At 35.3% G+C, this 20,326-nt stretch overlaps 1 protein-coding gene across 1 annotated transcript in view; it reads left to right on the top strand.

Moving 5' to 3' along the window:
- The window catches only part of ANXA10 (annexin A10), a 71,393-nt gene that overhangs the window by 5,582 nt on the left and 45,485 nt on the right, over nt 1–20,326 (top strand). Inside the window, exon 2 of the mRNA XM_006164708.2 lies at nt 17,789–17,870. Within this exon, the coding sequence (XP_006164770.1) occupies nt 17,789–17,870 (82 nt within the window). The remainder of the gene's footprint in view (nt 1–17,788; nt 17,871–20,326) is intronic.

Below are 20,326 nucleotides of genomic sequence, written 5' to 3' on the forward strand. Positions count from 1 at the left end.
AAAAAAAAAGGAAATAAAAAGTTAAAGAAAATAATTCTTTTTTTTAAGAAAAAGATGCTCTTATTCAGGAATTTGTCTTAGGATGACTCAGTACCCAAAGACAGGCAACAAGTTAAGCAATGGCTGCCAGGTACAATGAAATGTCCAGTCTTTTAGCTCAGCTAGGATGAAATGAATGCATTGGGTTTTAGCAATGAACTACATGTAGTGGAGGAAAAGCACTCCCAAACTCAGAAACACATTCTGGGCCTGTTATCCTGGCGACTGCAAGCCGAGAAGACATCCCATGGGAACAGAGGCTGTTGATAAGGCGAGATTATTTTTGAAGCAAGCTTCTCCTATAGAAAGGTATTCCTGGGAGGAAGACTTCCATCCAAGAAATCTGACTTTGATTGTTTATCTGTAACATGACTTACTGAACAAATATTATTAAAAGGTTATTCATACTTTAGATTGCTTTTCACTATCACAAGACTACATTGTCTGAACTTTACACACTTTGATTCAATACAAGTTATGAATCATGCTGGTTATGACTTCAACCTTTACTCAGGTTTCTGGAGAATTAAGAAAATTGAACTAGAAAAATTATCTAACTTTTTCTTTGAAGTAATAAATGTGTTATTAATTTTTTTTTTGAATTCTGTTATAACAACCAAAGATTGCTTTTCTTTTTTTAAACAGTTTGTCTTTTATTTTTCATGGTAGTGCACATGTACCAGCATGTGAGAGTAAGAGAAAGAAAGAAAGAGGTCTAAAAGGTCTGGTCACCCAGTGATCTCTTTCTTCCTGTCCTTCAGCCCTCAGATCTTGGGCACTCATATGTGTGTCTAGCATGGTTAAGACAGACCAGGGCCAGGACCAGCAGGTGGCATAGTGATTAACGTACTGGACTCCCATGTGGCTGAAAGCCATTCAAGTCCCAGACTCGGTGGCTTAAAAAATCACACTTTGTCTGTGAACATGTATGCCCAAAATCTCAAGAGGAGAATGGAGATGAAGGGATTGAGGCATGTCCATCCCCCCTTGGGGGTGATTTCTCATTTTCCGTCTCTCTGTCTCTGTTTCACCCTCTCCAGCAAGCACATTCACCCCATGGCAAAAAAATCATAAAATAAAAAGAAAGACTGGGGTCAGACATCTAAACATTTAATCTCACTACTTGCCACGTGAGATCCAACTTTTCATGAGCACTACATTGCCACTGTGGTATAGATTTGAGCCTCATAGGTTGACTTTAATGGAGAGCTGGAGCAGACATGACTGTAGCCAGACACATACGAAAGAGAACCTCTAATATTTATCCGAGAACTTTTAGAACATCAGACACCTTTCTAGATACGTTAGTTATTCCAGAATAGTAGAATTTCCCAGATAATTTTTAAATTGTCTGAAAATTAATTTTTTCATATACTTCTACTATTAACATTAATACTTGGTCCTCATTTTAAAAAACCATCAGTTTAAGTTAAGAGCCCTCTTCAAGTTTAAACAGCAATGCGAGTTTTAAAACTCCCAATGAACTGAAAAAAGATAGTTAACTATATTTCCATCATATTTTTTTTTCCAATTAGTCAACTCATTTAACAAACAGTACAGGAAGGAAGTCATCAGATAATTATAAATCACAAACTTTTAAAAGTTAGAGTTGTTTCATTAAATCACAAGATAAAAGACATGAAATTCTGTTTGAGCAATATGAGTCAGAGTTATTTTAATGGGTCATGTATTTCTGTAATTAGGTGGAGCGGGAAAAGCAGAAATAAAGGAGTCATTTGGAGAACAACACTTCCTGGCATTTTATTTTGTAGTATAAGCTCCTATACCCACACCCAATCCATTATCTACTGTATAATTCTATTAGTAGAAATTCTCTGCAATCAGGAGTACCTCAGCCTGGTTCACAACAAAAGAGCAAATCACAGGAATTAAGAAGAAAAAAAACCTCATAGTTCATTCATGCCTTCATTCTCTTAGCTTCTTTCCTATTCTAAATGGCTGTCATTCTCTTAGCTTCTTTCCTATTCTAAATGATCTTCACTGATTCATAAAACCTCGCCTATAGCTTGTGGATATGTATTTCTCATCTTATGCAGAGCAAAAATTGGTTCTCAGGGCCCATTTTCTTGACCAGCATCACAGGTATAACAACACATGGTTATGATTATGTTCTTCATCAATTATACTTTCATTTATGTCCTTCAGACATTTAGTAATTATGATAGAAGGAACCAGAAAAAAAGTTAATAGACCATGGCAAGTATCATGTACAAAACATAAAAGTAATTTGTACAGAGCATAATGTGTTTTATGGACTCCTATTATGCATAAAGTGGGAATCAACTTCACTCCCAAGTTACTTTGGATTGGTTTTGCATCTTTACTTTGTGGCAATTTGCAATGAAGCAACAGGATGTCTTACTATATTTTTATCATCTTATCTCTTAATTGAAACATTTGTTCTATTTTATTTTTAAACAAGCCAGAATTGAAAGTATTATGTTACTACTTCTCAAGTTATGAGAAAAGAAAGCATTTTAACCTTAGCAGAAATATCATTCTAAATACTATGCCTTTGGAATGGCTTAAAAATTCATAAATCTTATTGAATTTTATAGTTCAGTCATTCTTCTGTTTTTGCCATCACTTATATTCTTATTTATCTCTTTGGAGATATTTGTGTGTGTGTGTGTGTATGTGTGTGCGTGTGTGTGTGTATGTTGTGTGTGTGTGTGTGTGTGTGTTCACAATCTTTGAGGCATTCATTTAGCTGCCAGTCTCAAAATGTCATGTTGTAAAGGAGAAGTAAGGAACAGACAAAGATGCTGAAGATAAAGGTGTTAGTACCTAGGGGAACTTGCACCCTCTGTGTACCTTTCATCACCTGGTACCCTGACTACTGTGTTTAATCAAGCATTGTAGTTCCTATATAGAAAAGTAAATATTCATAGTGAATACAATGGTCCCTTAACAGAAAAAAGAAAAGATTGAATTCATGAACCTTCAGTGATGGATGAATTACTCAATTTGAAATGGAATTGTTTGTGTAACAAAAGTCACTTTTGGGCTTATCACAACTTAATGGCTTGGGAACATATTCCAGTACAGCTCTTTTTCTGTTTTATCCCAGATATTGTGATTAGTAGAATGACTGTGTGTAGATATGTCTAATTTTCCTTCAACATATTCAAGCCTCCTAAATTCATTGACTTAGTGAAGTGGTTCTTTTTCTTGTGGACACATAATATTGATACACAGTAAATGTGAATGCTTCAGAAATGGAAATGGCTTTTTAGAAAACATTTTAGTTCATTTGCAAAGGGAAATAAGTGTTAAATAATGCCCCTTCTCAGAATGAGGAAGTTACATGTAGCTTGTCTGTCATTATAAACAGCAACAAAAAAGTGAGCTAGATCTTGTCAGGAATAGTATGCCTCATTCTTCTCTCCTAAATGATGCAGGAGTGCAGTTTTATGATTTAGATTTATTTCCTTTTATTTCTTTCTTGATTCTCTTTGCATATTGAGAAAACATTCAAAGGAAAATTTATGTAATCTCGAATTTGATGTAGAACTCATTGTTAGGACAGGATAACAAACAATAGTAACTAGTGTATGTCTAAATGCATGAGGTTAATTTTTACTATATTCAGTCACATATTCTCATCTGGATTTTGTTCTTTCAGACTAAGACAGATATGTAAACAAAATTTTATGTAAATAAACTTTGAAAAGAGCTTAATTTTAATGATGAAGTAGTTTATCCTTTCCTCAGCCTCCTTCGATCTTGTAGATCCTTGCCTCCAAGTGAGATTCACTACAGAATGATATTATCTGTGACCCTGCTTTGTACTATGGGGATAAACCCTGCTTAGTTGTACTACAGTTTTCTTTTATATACTGGCTCTCCTCACTTAAAACCGAGTTCTGTTCCTAAGACTAGGTCATTAAGCAAATTGGTTGATAAGCCAGGAGGTTAAAGGCAATGTCTTGTGGTGTGTCATAAGACCATAGAGTAAATATATTTTTCAATAGATACCAGGTGACAACCACACTAAAATAATGTAATTCTATTCATATGAAGAGCCTACATTAGATGCACACCAGAAAGCAACAAAACACTGCACAGCACAATGATATGAATCTGGTATAATCATTTTTATTTATTCTGAATAATAGTATTAGGGCACATAATGTACAAATATATAAATGAAATATGTAGTTTTGTGTGATTGTAAATACTTCACGAAAGCTGAGAAAGGGGATTTCTGAGACTCACAGAGACTAAGAAAGGGGATTCTCTGAGCTGGAGAACTTGTCTGAGGCCAGGCCCATAAAATGAATTAGAAAGTATCTCATCTATTTTGTAGAAGACGTTTCATATAGTTGGCATAATTTTTTTCCCCAAATGATTTCTAAAACTCTCTAGTGTAACCTTGTAGGCCTGGAGTTTTCCTAGCTGAAATATTTCTAACTAAAAATTTAGTTTTCTCAATAGATACAAGGTTATTCAGGATATCTGCTTTTGATAACAGTATTTGGTTATTCCTGTCTGTCAGGGTTTTCAGTTGTCATATCGGTGGCCACAGAATTGTTTTTAGCATTCATTTTGGTAGTGATACCCTCTCCTATTTTCATATTTATGGTTTGTATCTTCTCTGATTTTTGTCAAAATGTGGTTAAAATTTTATCAATTTTACTGTTGCTCAAAAATAATCTTATATCGGGACCAGCAATTAGCGTAATGGCTATGTTGCTGGACTCCCATGTAGCCAACCACAGTTCGTGTCCTGGACCGGGTGGCTTAAACTCATGCTGGGCACGTGTGCGTGTGTGCCCAAGATCCTGAGAGGAGAATGGAGGAGAAGGGATGGTGGCATGGCCATCCCCCCTGGGGGGTGATTTCTCGCTTTCTATCTCTCTGTCTCTCTCTCTCTCTGTCTGGCAAGTGCATGCACCCTACCTATAGCAAAAACCTCTAAAAAATAATAATAATCTTATTTCACTAATTTTATGTTATAATGTTATTTATTTCTACCCTTTATTAATTCCTACATTCTGCTTAGTTTAATGTGAACTTCTAATACTTTCCTAATTTCTGAAGGTGAAAGCGTAAATTTTGATTCAAGGATTTTTTTTGTTCTAATACGTGCATTTATTGTTATAAATTTTCCTTTTAGCACCTAAACAAATGGAATTTTTTGAGGTACCTTGCTTGCATAAAGGATGTAGATGATTGACTTCTGTCCAATTTTAATCAAGAAAAAGAAAAGTTAATATGATTTTAAAAGCTGTTAGGATCCAGAGATTTTTGCACTTTTTAATGCTCACAGTATAGACAATTTTAGGTTAAAAATATCTTAAAACCATTTATTTTGAATTCCTGAAATAAAACATGCAGAAAGTAAACTATATAGATCTGTAGACATCTAAAGGTTTAAAGTTTTATTTTTGCAGCTAAATGAAATTAGACATTTCTAATTTTATATCAAATGATTCTTGCAAACAAGACAGTGTTCTATGGGACTCAGAAGAACAAAGCCTGAGTGATATTACAGGTTGAAACTAATAATGATAACAAGGAGGAGGATGGAGAGCAGGAGAAAGAATAGGAATGGGATTAAAAATTACTGCGGCTCACAATTTATATTGTATTAATAGTTATAATAACTTAGGTTTACCAAGCATCTCTAATGGTAGCTTCGTGAAGTGTCAATCAGGAGGATCTAAGTAATTTACTACATTGTTCAACAAGGAACACAGTTAAACTCTAGGAATAAGGGGCTATATCCCACATGGCCAAACAGTTCTAATTCTAGCAGGCTTAAAAAACGTGGCAGGTTTGAGTATCTGTGTGCCCCAAATCTTGATGGGATAGAGAAATGGAGGAGAAAAAGGTTGAATTATTCTCACATGCTATTGATATTTTTTCTCTCTCTCTCTTTTTCTCTCTCTCTTATCCTTCTCTCTTCTTTTTGTCCCTAGTAAGTGTGTGCCTTCGTCAATAAAAATAATCAAATTCATATTATCTTGCTTCAGTTAGTATTAACTCAGAGGAAAATAAAGACATTAAACTAACCACAATTAAGCATTATTATAAAGGTAAAATACATTGGGAATAGAACTTTGTGATATTTCTTCTATTAGTTTATTAATATCCAAAAAGGACTATTAATAGTAGACAAAAGGACCATTCTTTTCCACATGAACATTTCAATAACATAGTTCGCTGGGTCACAGTATCACTGATCTCTGCTATTGAAAGCTAATTTTTTATTTTTTTTCTGAGAGAGAGATTTTTGCAATAGGGTGCGTGTGCTAGCTGGAGAGACACAAAGAGACAAAAAGACAGAAAGTGAGAAATCGTTCCCCATGGAGGAGAGTCATGCTGCAATCCCTCCCCAGGATTTTAGGCACGCACGCGCACACAAACACACACACACACACACGTGCCTCATTGGTTTCAAGCTGCCAAGTCCAGGACTCGAACCATGGGCAGCCATGTGGAAATCCAGCACCATAACCAGTAGGCCATCTGCTAGCCCCAAAAGCCAAATAATTGTTAATCATCAACAATCTGTCTGTGTTTGTGAAATAGGTTACTGTACTTTGAGAGTACTGATTACTAACTTCTCTTAAAATATCGAATTAGACAAAAGCTGCTAAAATTTTGGAATTACCATTGATCACTGGACTTCAACATCATTTTGTAAAAATCATTCTGATAAGTCCATGAAATGCAGTTCTTCACACTTTAAGTGTTATTGCATTAAATGTTGGCATAATGTCTACCTTAAGTCTGAAATTCAGGACTGTGTGTTACTTGAGCATGATCAATCACATAGATCCTATATCAAATTTGCTTCCCATTCTATCCTTTAAATTTTTTGTTATTATATGTTTAAAGCCCTCCAGATTAATTTATGTTCATTACACACTAAACCTATAAGACAAATAAACTTAGAAGACAAAGACAAAACCAGCCTTAATTTTTTGAAATATAAGAATAATAATCAATAAACAGTAAGAAATTAAGGTCAACAGGTGAGCTGAAAAGCATTGGATTTAAAATCAGAGCACTCATTCTATACTGCCAATTATTGTGTAAATATTGAGTCAGCATTTTTTAATATCTGATATAGAAATAGGAACACTTGCCTTGCCTGATACACCCTTGTTGATTACATCATATTAGATAAGAATATATGGGTGCTATTTAAATTACATAATAGCTATACAAATAGTAAGAAACTTGGTGCCTCCATCTCTAGAACTTTTGCACATTATTTTATTTATTCAGTTAGTTATTTAAATTTGCTGTAGGGTGCATGCACTTATCTGAGAGAGAGAGAAAGTGAGAGAGAGAAAGAGAGAGAGAGAGAAAGTGAGAAAGCGCCTTCTCGGGCTCACAGTTATAGAGACTGGCAAGTCCAAGATCAAAGTGTCAGTAGGTTCCTTATTTGGTGAGGGTCTAGTCTCTGCTTCCAAGATGGCACCTTGAATGATTCATCCTCTAAAGGAGAGGAACACTGTATCCTCACACAAAAGAAGGCAGAAGGGAAAAAGTAATGGACTTCCTCCACTGAAACCTTTCATTAGGGCACATAATCCAATGGATGAAGGCAGATGCCTACCACCCAGTTACCTCCAAGAGGCCGCACCTTCCAAATCCATGATCTTGGTGATTAGGTTTCAACATGAATTTTGGAGGAGACAGTACATTCAAGCCATAGCATAAGATAATTTAAATTATTTAGCACAAGTCTTGGTATATGTTGAAAACTTGGTAAATGTTGACCATTACTTTTAGACGGTGGTACCAATGTTATTAAACTTCTTGTTTTCTTCCCTTTACTTCTTTATACTGTTTCAGCTTTCATTTTCTTTAGACTCATTCTTGAATATTATGTTTTGGAAAAATGTTATTTTTCCTTTTGCCATTCTTTCAAATTATAGTTTTGCTGGATTTAAAACTTTTGAGTCCTAGAGATTTTCCTCTGGACTGTGAAAAGGCTGATCAAATATTTCTCACAATCAGTTGTGCAAAAGAGAATTAAAATACCAATTTTTTTGTTTTGTTTTGTTTTGTTTTTGTCTGTTTCGAAATATTTATTAAATTTTATTTATTTCTTTTATTTTTTAATCTGTCCAGAGAGAGACATGGTAGGGGGTGGTGAGAAAGCAAGCCACGAGGTCTGGGACTCGAACCATGATCGATCATGTGGAAGTCCAGTACCTCAACCACCAGGCCACCTGCTGTTCCCTCAAATCCCATATTGATCATTTCCTTTTTTTTTTTTTTTTTTTTGGAGAGGTTTTTGCTATAGGGCGCGTGCGCTCGCCAGACAGACAGAGACATAGAGACAGAAAGCGAGAAATCACCCCCCAGAGGGGATGGTCACGCCGCAATCCCTTCTCTTCCATTCTCCTCTCGGGATCTTGGGCACGCACGCACACGTGCCTGGCGTGAGATTTAAGCCACCGGGTCCGAGACGCAAACCGCGGTCGACTACGTGGGAGTCCAGCGACATAGCCATTACGCTAACTGCTGGTTCCCTTGATCATTTTCTTTTTAAGTAACTTGAATTTGTCTAAATGTTATGTCTTAAATATTAATCTTATTTTTATTAATGTTCTCCAACATGAGGTAATACTTTTTCATTGAAAGATGTGATTCTTTCGTTACCTTATTTTTTTCTGTTTTTCTTATTTTTGCTTTTCTTTTATTGCTCTGTTCTGTCCTAGATGTATATTCACTCATCTTTTGAGAAGAATATAGGGTGCTCCTTTAGGTCTGGGCAATTTGTGACATACAGTTTAGAATTAATGGGCATGTGGTGACAAGAATTTCAAACTCAGTCTATTAGCTTCCTATTGCTACAATTACCACAAATTTAGTGGCTTAAATTTTATCCACAGTTCTGGAGGTCAAAAATTTGAAATAAGTTTCAACAGGCTAACGTTATGGTATAGATAGGACTGGTAGACTAAAGACACTCGGGAAGAAGTGCTTTACTTGCCTCTTCTCACTTCTAGAGGCCACCTACGTCCCTTGTGTCATGTTCTCTTCCTTCATTCAAAGCCAGCAACACAGAATCTTGCTTTAATCATCATGCTGTCTTCTTTTTCTACAGTCAAATCTCCTGTTGGCCCCCTCCTTTAATAAATCAGAATTATATTTATGTCCCATAAAATAACCCAAATTAATCTCCCATTTCAAGACCTTTAACTTTATCACATCTACAGAGTCCCTTTTGTTATATAAAGTAGCATTCGCAGGTCCTAGGGATTAGGAATTGGATATCTTAAGCTGTATCCTGAGCCTTGAAGAATATGTAGTCATCAGATGCTATTTTACTCTAGTTATTAATAGGTCAAGCTTAGTAGTTTCCTAATAAGATAAGATTTTTTTTCAATTACATCCTCCTGGAAAATTGATGACTAATATAGTAAAATCATGTTTGTGAAGACACTCAGATCTTACTTATAAGAGGCTATGTGGGTGGAATCAGTTGTCTTTTATCTTTTTTTTTTTTAAACTCCTTGACATCTACCTACTAAGTTTAAAGACTTTATGGCAACTAAAATAGTAATCAGTTCATATTTAGAAATACATCTCAACTAAATAATAACGTAATCAGACTTATTTTTAAAAAAGAAAAAAAAAAAAAACTGCCACAGGGAACATGTGGAGAGAGAGAGCCAGAGAGAGGAAAAGCAAGAAAGCACCTCCCATGGGGCACTGTCTTGCTACAATCCCTTCTCCATCTCTTCCTCCTTTCAGGATTTTAGGCATGCAGGCATGCATCCAGTGTGTTTCTTCTTCTTTTTTTTTTTTATTTTTTTTAGAGATTTTTGCCTTAGAACACATGAGCTCACCAGTGAGAAAGACAGACACTGGGAGGAATAGGAAGAAATCACCCTCCTGGTGAGAGAAAAGTGAGAAATCTCACTTGCTAGACTTCACAGTTCCAGGTCCAGACCTGGGGGATGGCCACACCACAATCCCTTCTCCTTCTGGGATCTTGGACACACACGTGCACATGCCTGGTATGATTTTTAAGCCACCAGGTCTGAGACTCAAACCACGGTCAGCCATGTGAGAGTCCAGGATGAAACTGCTGCACGATCTGCTGCCCCCTCTCCCACACCAGTGTGTTTCTTAAACCACCAAGTCTAAGAATCAAAAAGCATGGTCGCCCATGTGGACTCCAGGCCCCTTAATCGCCACAAGCTGGCCATAAATTTATCTTAATATCAGTAACTGTACCATTACTAATGAACTATTCATCTGTTCATTACATTTTATTTTAATAAGATAATATACTTTTTCTTTTGGCAAAAATAATTCAGATATAAGCTGAAGTTTTATTGTCCTTAGAGATTCAAATTAAGTTAACAAAAATGCCAGTGACTGTCTCTCTAAAGATTATTTTCTGACATTAGAAGGCTATGGGAGAATGAAGGCTAATGATTCTCTTACTCACATAGAACTCTGCTTCCTTTTCTTTTAATTAATTAGTTTGTAGAACATCCAGCCAGCCCAGGCATGCTATCACTTCTTGATACTGGGTAATCCTATCATGAGTACAACCCCAATTGTTTCACTTTCCCAATATACCATTAACAAAAAGTCATCCCAACCAACCTCTTCTGGAGGTTCCTGACAACAAAGGAATTTGCATTGGCATTCTGCAAATAACTTGAAAATAAATACTGGACAATCTGTTAATTACATTTTGGCAATGCAGGCAATGACAATTAATTATTGTTTCTCTCTCAATTCCCACCTCTGACATAGACACATACACAACTGTACACAGATCTATTCTCTTTGTCTTTGAAGGACGTAAAAATATAAACTTATGGGTGTGCCAAATAGCCTAGTGGTTAAGGCAGATCCCACATGGCCAACCATGTTCAAATCACAACCCCAGTGTCTTGAAAACACACTGAGTACATGTGTGTGTGTGCCAGAAATCCCAAACAGAGCGATGGAGAAGAAACGACTGTGTCACAACCATGGTCCATTGAGGCTGCTTTTTTTCTGCCCTCATGTCTCTTGGTTGTTGGTATGCACACGTATCTCTGGTAATTAAAAATAAATAAATAAATAAATAATAGGACCAGTTGGTGGTGCAGCGGTTAAGGCTAGATCCCACCTGACTGACTTGGCATTCAAGGTCTGGACTTAAAAAACATGCCAAGTGCAGGTATGTGTCCAAAAATCCTTAGAGAATTAAGAAGAAGGGATTACAGTGTGGTCATCCTCCCTGGAAGGTGATTTCTTACCCTTCCTCTCGCTCTCTTTTTCTCTGTCTCTCTCTCTGGCAAATACATGCCCCTTATAGCTAATTATAATAATAATGAGCTTTCAGTTTTAGAATTCTTTTTATGTAAGGTTCTTTGCAAATGGAATTTTTTCTTGTAAAAAATTTAAAATAAGCCTCAATAGTACATGTTATTTTATTGTACATCAATTATAGCTATAATCGAAAGGGCACTGACCATGAAGTTAAATTTAGATTTGAGTTTGGCTTCATGATGTGCCACCTGTGTGGCTTTAAACAGCTTACTCAGGCTCATAGTCTCCTCATGTGTGAAATAAGATTAATAGTTTCAGTCTCACCACACTGCTGAGGTGATTACCAAGGAAATGCAGGGAAAAATGCCGAGAGCATTACTTGCTTAGATGACTAACAAATGTTAAAAACTACTGGGAAACTAAAGATGTCACTCTGTACATGGATTGTTTTAACTTTATGAACATTTGTGAGCCACATTAGATCTAATTCACTAATTGAGATGCTTTGGAAATCAAGGAAATAAATGTATCTTCCCTTCAGAATTTAAAAATTTAGAGGTAAAAACAAGTGGGGGGTGGGGGGAAGGCTACATGTTACAGAGAAGAAAGTGAATAATCACTATTGCCTGATAAAATCTGAAAAGATTTCAGATTATCAGTAGAGTTTGGCTTTGGTCTGAAATTTTGTGTGGAATACAATCTATGTAGATGGATCAAGTGCAGAGAGAAGGAATTTTGGCTTCTGAAACTACATTGAAGTAGTCACTAAACCTACTGACAACAGTAAATGAAACTCAAAGTCTCATACAATAAATAAAATCAACTTGATTTTGCACAGTATCACAGTAGTTCAACTTTCTCTGACTCTCTCTTTGTGAAAATTATATTTGCAATATCCTTCAAGATCAATTATACCACACATAGGCTACTAATAGGTCAATAACCATTTACCTTGACATAAACTGGAACAATAAAAAAAAAAAAAAAAAAAAAAAGAAAAAGAAAAACAGAGGAACTAGAATGTCCAGATTTCCCCATCCAAAAATATAACTGGAACTTTCAGTGCCTAAATCACTGAATCAGATATGTCTGACATTCTAATGAACTTAAAATCAACAAAGATATATTATAAAATATTATATTTTATTTATTTTATATAGGGACATTTTTCTGATATGCTACTATCAAATGTTCTGATAACCAATAAAAAGTTTCCATTAAGGGGCCAGCTCCATAGCACAGTAATACGCTGCTCAAGAGAAGCAGGATCCAACATGGTGACCATGGTTTGAATCCCCGATTTGGTCTGCCTGAAAACATGCTGGCATGCTCGCAAATGCTTGGGATCAGAAGAGCTGAAGGATTGGAGGAAGGGGGTCCCAGCATGAATAGATCCTGTGGAGGGTCTTATATGAGTCTCTCATTCATACTAACCTATGTGTACATGTGTCCTACCATGAATAAAGAAAAAAACTTTTATTTGCCCTTATATTAGATGGTATTAGAAACTGGTGCCAGATGACTACTGACCAGGTGATCAGGGCTCAGTAAAGCAAATGTTATCTCAGAAGCAGTAATAGGTGAAAGTCACATCTAGTCACATTTTCTAATCCACATTTTTTGTGACCTAACAGCTAAATAAAGTTTGGTATATTGAAACCATAAGGTAATGAAACACTATGCAATCTAGTAGCATAACTTATATCATTTAATTTTAGAAATTGCTTCCAGATTCACTAATATCCCAATATATTTTAACATACACACACAAACATTCACACTGCTGTTACCTAGCTACATTTCTCTGCATATTATTCATCCTAGCTTTGGCTGATTGTAAACTTCAAATCCATCATTCAGTGATAAATATTCAAATTGCTTTGAAAGCAATTTGGAAATAGTTGTTCTCAAATGACAATTGAACAATGGAAAAAGTTAAGAAAAACAACTGGAAAAAGTTCTCTCCAAAATAGCTTCTTTTAAAAATGTACTAGATTTAAAACATTGATATATGCTGGATTCTTCTTATATTTTGAGCAGATTGATAATAATTGACAATGTAATGGATTATACTACTCTATGATTTCTTCTTTTCTGGGGAGAGATTTTTGCCAAAGGGTTTGTGCGCTCACTGGAGAAATAGAAAAAGACAGAGAGACAGAAAGCAAAAAATCACCCCCTGGGGGGATGGCCATGCTGCAATCCCTTCTCCTCAATTCTCCTCTAGGGATTATAGGCATGTGTGCACACACACCTGACATGAGTTTTAAATCACTGGGTCCAGGACTGGAACTATCGTTGACTATGTGGGAGTCCAGCAACATAACTGCTACTCCATCTGCTGGTCTCAACTCTATGAGTTCTTATCACACTCTTTGTATTGTCAGATACATATTAAACTTCTTGTGAATCTCCCATGTGTAACTCTGCCATTGTTTAAGAATGGGGAAACACTAATAAAGCAATGAATTAAGAAAGGAGAAAATGTGTGCTTAGTTTTATTAGCATGGTATGCTAAACAGCAGAGCTTTCAAAAAGGTTGAAAAAAAATCATAAGCACTTTTTGTCTCCCTCAACTGAAATGATTACGTAGACTGTCCTCTCGTGATCAGTCTCACAAAAGTTCCAGCCATGTGTTTTCCATTTGGGGGAAGCAGCTATTATAGCACTCTAGGTTCTCACTCATTTTGAATTATGCTGTGCTCTCAGCTCTTGAAAAATCCTTTAGCTCAATCCGAGGGAAAAGTGATTGTGATGTGAGCAGTCGGGATTCCATAATGGGGTTCTGTCTTTTCCAAAAAGTCATACTAATGAATGGGGAGTAGTTGCCTAAATTATTGAGAAATTGGCTGCTATTTCACTCAGAAAAGGATGTTTAAAGCCTTACAGAAAATATTTGGTACTGTAGAAGATTTCCGCTTCAGAGCTATTTCATGAAATGGACAGAGATTTTTAGAAACTTGCCTAAAAGGAAAAAAATTAAAAAGAATGTGTGTGTGTGTGTGTGTGTAAATAATATTGAGAAGATTATTATTCATATTTTCTGTATATTTTTAAAGAAGTGGGTTTTTTTTAATTATTATTATCGTTTTTCACTTTGACACAGAGAGGGGGAAAATAAGAAAGCAAGCTGCCAGGTAAAAGACTTGAGCCATAGTCTGTCATGTGTGAATACAGTTCCTTAACCACCATTCCATCTTCTGACCCCTATTTCATTATATTTTATACTATTAATTCTAAATCATTTGACTAATAGAGAACACTATTTGTTTAAATAATCAAAAATGATGGAAACTTCACAAGTTGGAAACATTTCATATCTATAATACTTGCTACATGTTGTTGTCTTTTATTCATGAGAGCGTATGCATGTTTGTGAGAGACAGAGAAAGAAAAAGTGCCTTCAAGAGGGTCTTATCACACCTACAATGATTATTTTGTATTTATTAATAGCTTAATTTTATTTAGTGTTTCTCCTCATTTTTTTTCTACTTTATCTAATAGGATTTTTGTTTTCTTATTAATTCCCAGTACCTAGTACTATTTGGACTCACAATGAGGGAAAAGGCCTGAAATAACATACTGTTGTGCAAAAGAAAATAACATTGCTAGTCCATAAAACTATCTCAGGAAATGAAGTAGAACCTTGTAAAGAAATCCTAGTAAGGCGAGTCATAAAGATCTACATCGCCTATTAGAAATTGTCTTCCTGAGGCTGAATGGTGCAGCAGTAAGATACAATGCTGTTTGGCTGATCTTCATAGGAATGAATGTCCTGGGTTCTCACCCGAAGAGAGTATGACCTGTACATAGACTCTTCCATGTACATATGTCCAAGATTCAGGGCTGGATGAGGCTAGAGATGGATTGCCATGTCAAGAGCTGTTGGAGTTGCTGTCTCCCTGTCTTTCTTACTCATGGAAGAAAAAAGCACACTTAAAATGAATGAATGAATTTGAAAAATTGGCTGTAATGGCAAACTAAGAAAACTTAAAATTTTACAGAAGCAATTGATTCATAAAGTTGCTTTTCATCTATCAGTTCTTCTCATATACAGGTAAAATGAAGCAATCATCAAAATATCTTAGAATTTCATATTTTTGAGAGAATTTATAGGTCTTCCCAAACAGCTACCATTCTATGGGATCATGTTCATGTTGCTTGGTTTACACCACATCCAGGTACCTGGATTGAATGGCTTACATTGAGCTCAGAAATTTATATGAAAAGAACTCAACAAGTTTAGGACATGTTAAAATATATTAATGTATCTCTTTGGTTATTATATGATTTAATTGTAAACTATTTTATAGACTTGAAACAATTGCTTAGTTATAAATTTACCCAAAGTGCTACATGTTGAGATATAGAAAGTATTGTGCAAACACAATTCCTAATCTAAATAGGAATACAGTTGAGTTGTTGCACCATACAAATTATTTATGTGATAAGATTCTCCTATAATAAAGTTTATATACACCAAGTAAATAATGTAAGAAATTAGGGAAAATATTTTAGTATTTTGGTTTGATACCCAGGTAAGTTTAAATTCAAGTCTCTTCTTCACTGCTAAGTAGCTGTATAACCTCAGTAAGTTCCTTACCTTCACTGTGCCTCACATTTTTTCACTTACAAAGGATCATATAACTTTAATGTTACAGGGTGATGAAAATTAGAATGGAATTAAACTTGAAATCAGCCACTGAAAGATCTCTCAGAAAATACACAAAAACATGGAAACTAAACAATCTCAGAAGATACACAAAAACATGGAAACTAAACAACTTAACTCCTGAAACGCTTCCAAACTACTGAAGAAATTAAGACTAAAATCACTATTCATTGAAATCAATGATAATGAACACACCACTTTCCATAATCTTTGTCACACAATGAAATCAGTCATTAAAGGGAGGTTTATAGCTACTAGTACTCAAAGGAGAAAATTAGAGAGGTGACATGTAGATGACTTAAACATCACATCTCAGGCAACAACAACAAAAACACAAAAATACCAAGAAAGGAAATAGAAAAGATTAAAGCTGAAGTAAATGAAATAGAGAATAAAAGAACTATACAAAAAATCAACAAAACAAAAAGTTTTTTGAGAGGATAAACAAAATTGACAAACCATTAACTAGACTAATCAAGAAAAACAGAGAAAGGAACCAATAGATGATATCAGTAATGAGACTGGTAATGTGAAAAACACTATGTCAAAAGAATACCAGAAACTGAGAGAGGGGACTGGATGGTAGAGGGCAGGTGGGACCGACAATGGAAAAAAAAACCTTTAACAAAAAAGAATGCAAAGTTTTCTGTAGAAAATGATGTATATGGTAATATGATCAATTCAAGTGTCATGTATTATATGCCTATTTTGAAACTATATTATGCATTATAAGGATGTACAATGATGGAATGTAAATTTAAAGATAAAATAAAAAGAGAAATAGAAATAAAAAAAGAGTCAAATGGACCTTGCATTACACACACACACACACACACACACACACACACACACACATACATAGTATTGGTATGCTTATTTCAATAGAAATTATGATTCTGTCTTGTCATTCATAAATGTTCTGTTAGACAATGTGCAATAGAAAACTTTATCTTCAGCTTAAATTGTATTGCTACAGAAGAGTTCACTGAACGTCTGAGTTTTTCTCAAAGCCAAGTTAGGCTTATTTGCTATGGGAGGCCATGTTTTTCCCAGCGTTTCTGGACATACTGACCACACAAGGGAAGGGCTGCCCTTCTTCATAAATTTTGATTGACCTCTCTCTCGTGCTGACTGTGATCATCTGGTGCCTCGTCCTGGCTGAATCTGTCTAAAGTATCTAAGCATGAAGATCTAAAGCCTGCCTTAAATTGTCTGCCATGTTTTTATTGGCAAGAGAGAGAGTGTAAATGGAATGTCAGTCAGGTTTTATGTTTTCATCTGTAGCTGTGAGTTTCAACTGAATAATTTCTACCCTATCTATTACTTTATCACCGCGGTTTTTTTGAATCCCATAACCCAAATTCAAATATTTCCATTTTCTCTAATAAGATTTTAGGACCTCAAATATGTGAAAAGCTATAGCACAAGTGCCACTTCTAAATCACATGAATGACATGAAATCCCTCATACAGTCTTCTTTTTTGTTTCCATAAAATAGTCTCCGATTCCTAAGAAAATTCTGTTTGTTAAGAAGATATATATTATAAATTCTTAGATTTTTCTCCTATTGGTTCTAATGTCACTGTTTCCTGTGTGAGTAATAGATACCAACCCAGTAGAGGCCAGTGGATTAAAATAAATTCAACCAAATATGCTCTCTACAGTTTAAATAGAGTTTGAACATTTGTTTAATAGACCTGTGTATGCCACTTGTAGAATGTACTTTTGTTTTTATTTCTGGGGGAAAATAATAATGAGACCTTTAATGTGCCCCTTTAATAGCTGCAATCTCTTTCTCATGGACTTTTCCAGGTACAAGGAACTATCTTCCCAGCTCCCAATTTCAATCCCATAATGGATGCTCAGATGCTAGGAGGAGCACTCCAAGGATTTGGTAATTTCTACCATCTTTCATTTTACAATTTCTCCCACCTTTCATTGTACCATTTTTGTTTGTTTTACCTTGTTTTAAGACTGTACTATGGGTGTAAATAGCTGATGTTTTAGAAAAGGCAGACATAGATTAAACAAAAATAAACCTGGGCAAAGAAGTAGAATGAGAAGGAAAATAATAGAAAAAAATGGTGATAATGAACAGATTTACCCTGAGATTTGCAAATCTTATCACGATATGTTTGCCTTCAATTCTAAATGCCTCATCACTAACTACTAACAACATGCACACATACCCAGTGTGACTCCAGCCACATTAACTTCTGTGCCACCTGCTGGCCCACAAAACCTTTTATAAAAAAGGAAGACTCTTTTCTTTTTGGAGAAATTTTTGCTATAGGGCACGTGCGCTTGCCAGACAGACAGAGAGAGACATAGAGACAGAAAGCGAGAGATCACTCCCCAGGGGGGATGGTCACGCTGCAATCCCTTCTCCTCCATTCTCTACTCGGGATCTTGGGCATGCAAGCACACGCGCCTGCGCCTGACGTGAGCTCTAAGCCACCAGGTCCAGGACGCGAACCGCGGTCAACTACGTGGGAGTCCAGCAACATAGCCATTACACTAACTGCTGGTTCCCAAGAAGACTCTTTAACTTTAAAGATAAGGTCTTCTTGGGTCCAGCAAATGATGTAATGGTTATGTCGCTGGAGTCCCACATAACTGACAGCAGTTCGAGTTCTGAACTTTGAATCTTGAAACTCACATAGAGTGTGTGTGTGTGTGTATGCCCAGAGTCTGGAGAGGAGAGTGGAGGAGAAGGGATTGCAGCGTGTGCATCTCCCCAGGGAGTGATTTCTTGCTTTCAATCTCTCTGACTCTCTCTCTCCAGCAAATGTACTCACCCTATAGCAGAAATCTCTCTCCAAAAGAAGATAAGGTTTCCTTTATAGAAACTCTGAGTGTGCATGTGCACATGTGTGTGCATGCATATAGGCAAGCATGCACATCTATTTGTTTTATTCACTAGTAACATTCTAATAGGAAAACAATAAAGGACTTCATATTTGTTCTCTAAAATTGACTTAAGGGGATTATGATTTGTTCATGACTTTTGAAATACCAGTCATCACTAGAAAACTATAAGACACAATAACAAAAATTTAAGATTAACTTTTTCTTCTGGAGTGCAATTTGTTCAGAGCAATCTGTTGAAGCAAATATTTTCTTTGCTCCACTTTCAATTTTCCTGTCATTGAATTTTAGGGTCAGAACAGCTCATTTTGATTGTCATACTTTTTTTATTTTATTTTTTTTAACTCGTCAGTGTTTTAGGCTAAGGTATTTCAGGTTTGCAGTTCAATTGCAACTGTGTTCACTATAGCATACCAGTTCAAGAACACACTCAAAGGGCTTTAGAAAAGTCTATCCATCCTGACAACCCTGGCAGAAGGCAATTGAAAAAGACAATTGGGAATGTTTTCCCTGGCTGCTGTGTTTTATTTATGAAACCCTGAAAGTAAAAAAGGTATTTTAGTCCAAATGAAAGTGAGTAGTTTTAACAAACATCATCTTAAGTTGTATAAAAATTTACTAATTAGTCTAAAAAAGTATACTTCTTAGTTAACATTCCCTAATAGTGACAGAAAGAGAAGTGTTTCAAAATTGATTCTCGTTTAGTTATTACAATATAAATTTTTAATAAAATTGTTGAGGTTCATATAAAATTATTCTTAAGTATCCATTAAAAGATATGTAGACAAGAACTGCAATAAAAACTTTAAAAACTAAAGAGTAATTCACAGGGCTAGGACTTAAATAATCTCAACAGAACAAGAACAAAAGACATAAAGCTACAAAATTTATATAAATGCAATGATAGTAAAATAAGATCATGAGAATAATTGAAAACATTTCTATTTATGATTAAAAACATGTTTATTCTGAAATGCCTATCAATCAGTTAAGCAATCATATACAACTACCTACTTTTTTTTGAGTCCAAGGTCTTAACCAGGTTAACCCCAGATACTATGATGCTCTATGCCTTTTCAGTGCAAGATGCATTTTTCTCTCAAAAAACATCTATTTCCATCTTGGAAGCTAATCTGTGTCTTCTTCCCTCTATATTACAGCCTTCAGATCGTTCATATTTCTTACACTTTCATAAAATACCTCTTCTTTCTCTTGCTTCTTATTGGCCTAGTCATCCACGTAAGTCTTAGCCACTTGCTCTCATTCATTAGATATTTTAGTACTTGACTCATAGCCTTCCAGTGATCCTTAGACAATCCAGGATGTCTTTAATTTTTAAAATATGTTTTGCATAACATTTTACATTTTAAATTTACCTTTCTCTCCATCTCCATTAAACATCTCTTATCAAAGAAAAATTACACCAGACAAAATTAAACAGTTGAGGAAGACTAATTTATTTGAGACTATTTTAATAAGTAT

The sequence above is a fragment of the Tupaia chinensis genome, unplaced genomic scaffold (assembly GCF_000334495.1).
Source record: "Tupaia chinensis unplaced genomic scaffold, TupChi_1.0 Scaffold143687_1, whole genome shotgun sequence".
Taxonomy (NCBI): domain Eukaryota; kingdom Metazoa; phylum Chordata; class Mammalia; order Scandentia; family Tupaiidae; genus Tupaia; species Tupaia belangeri.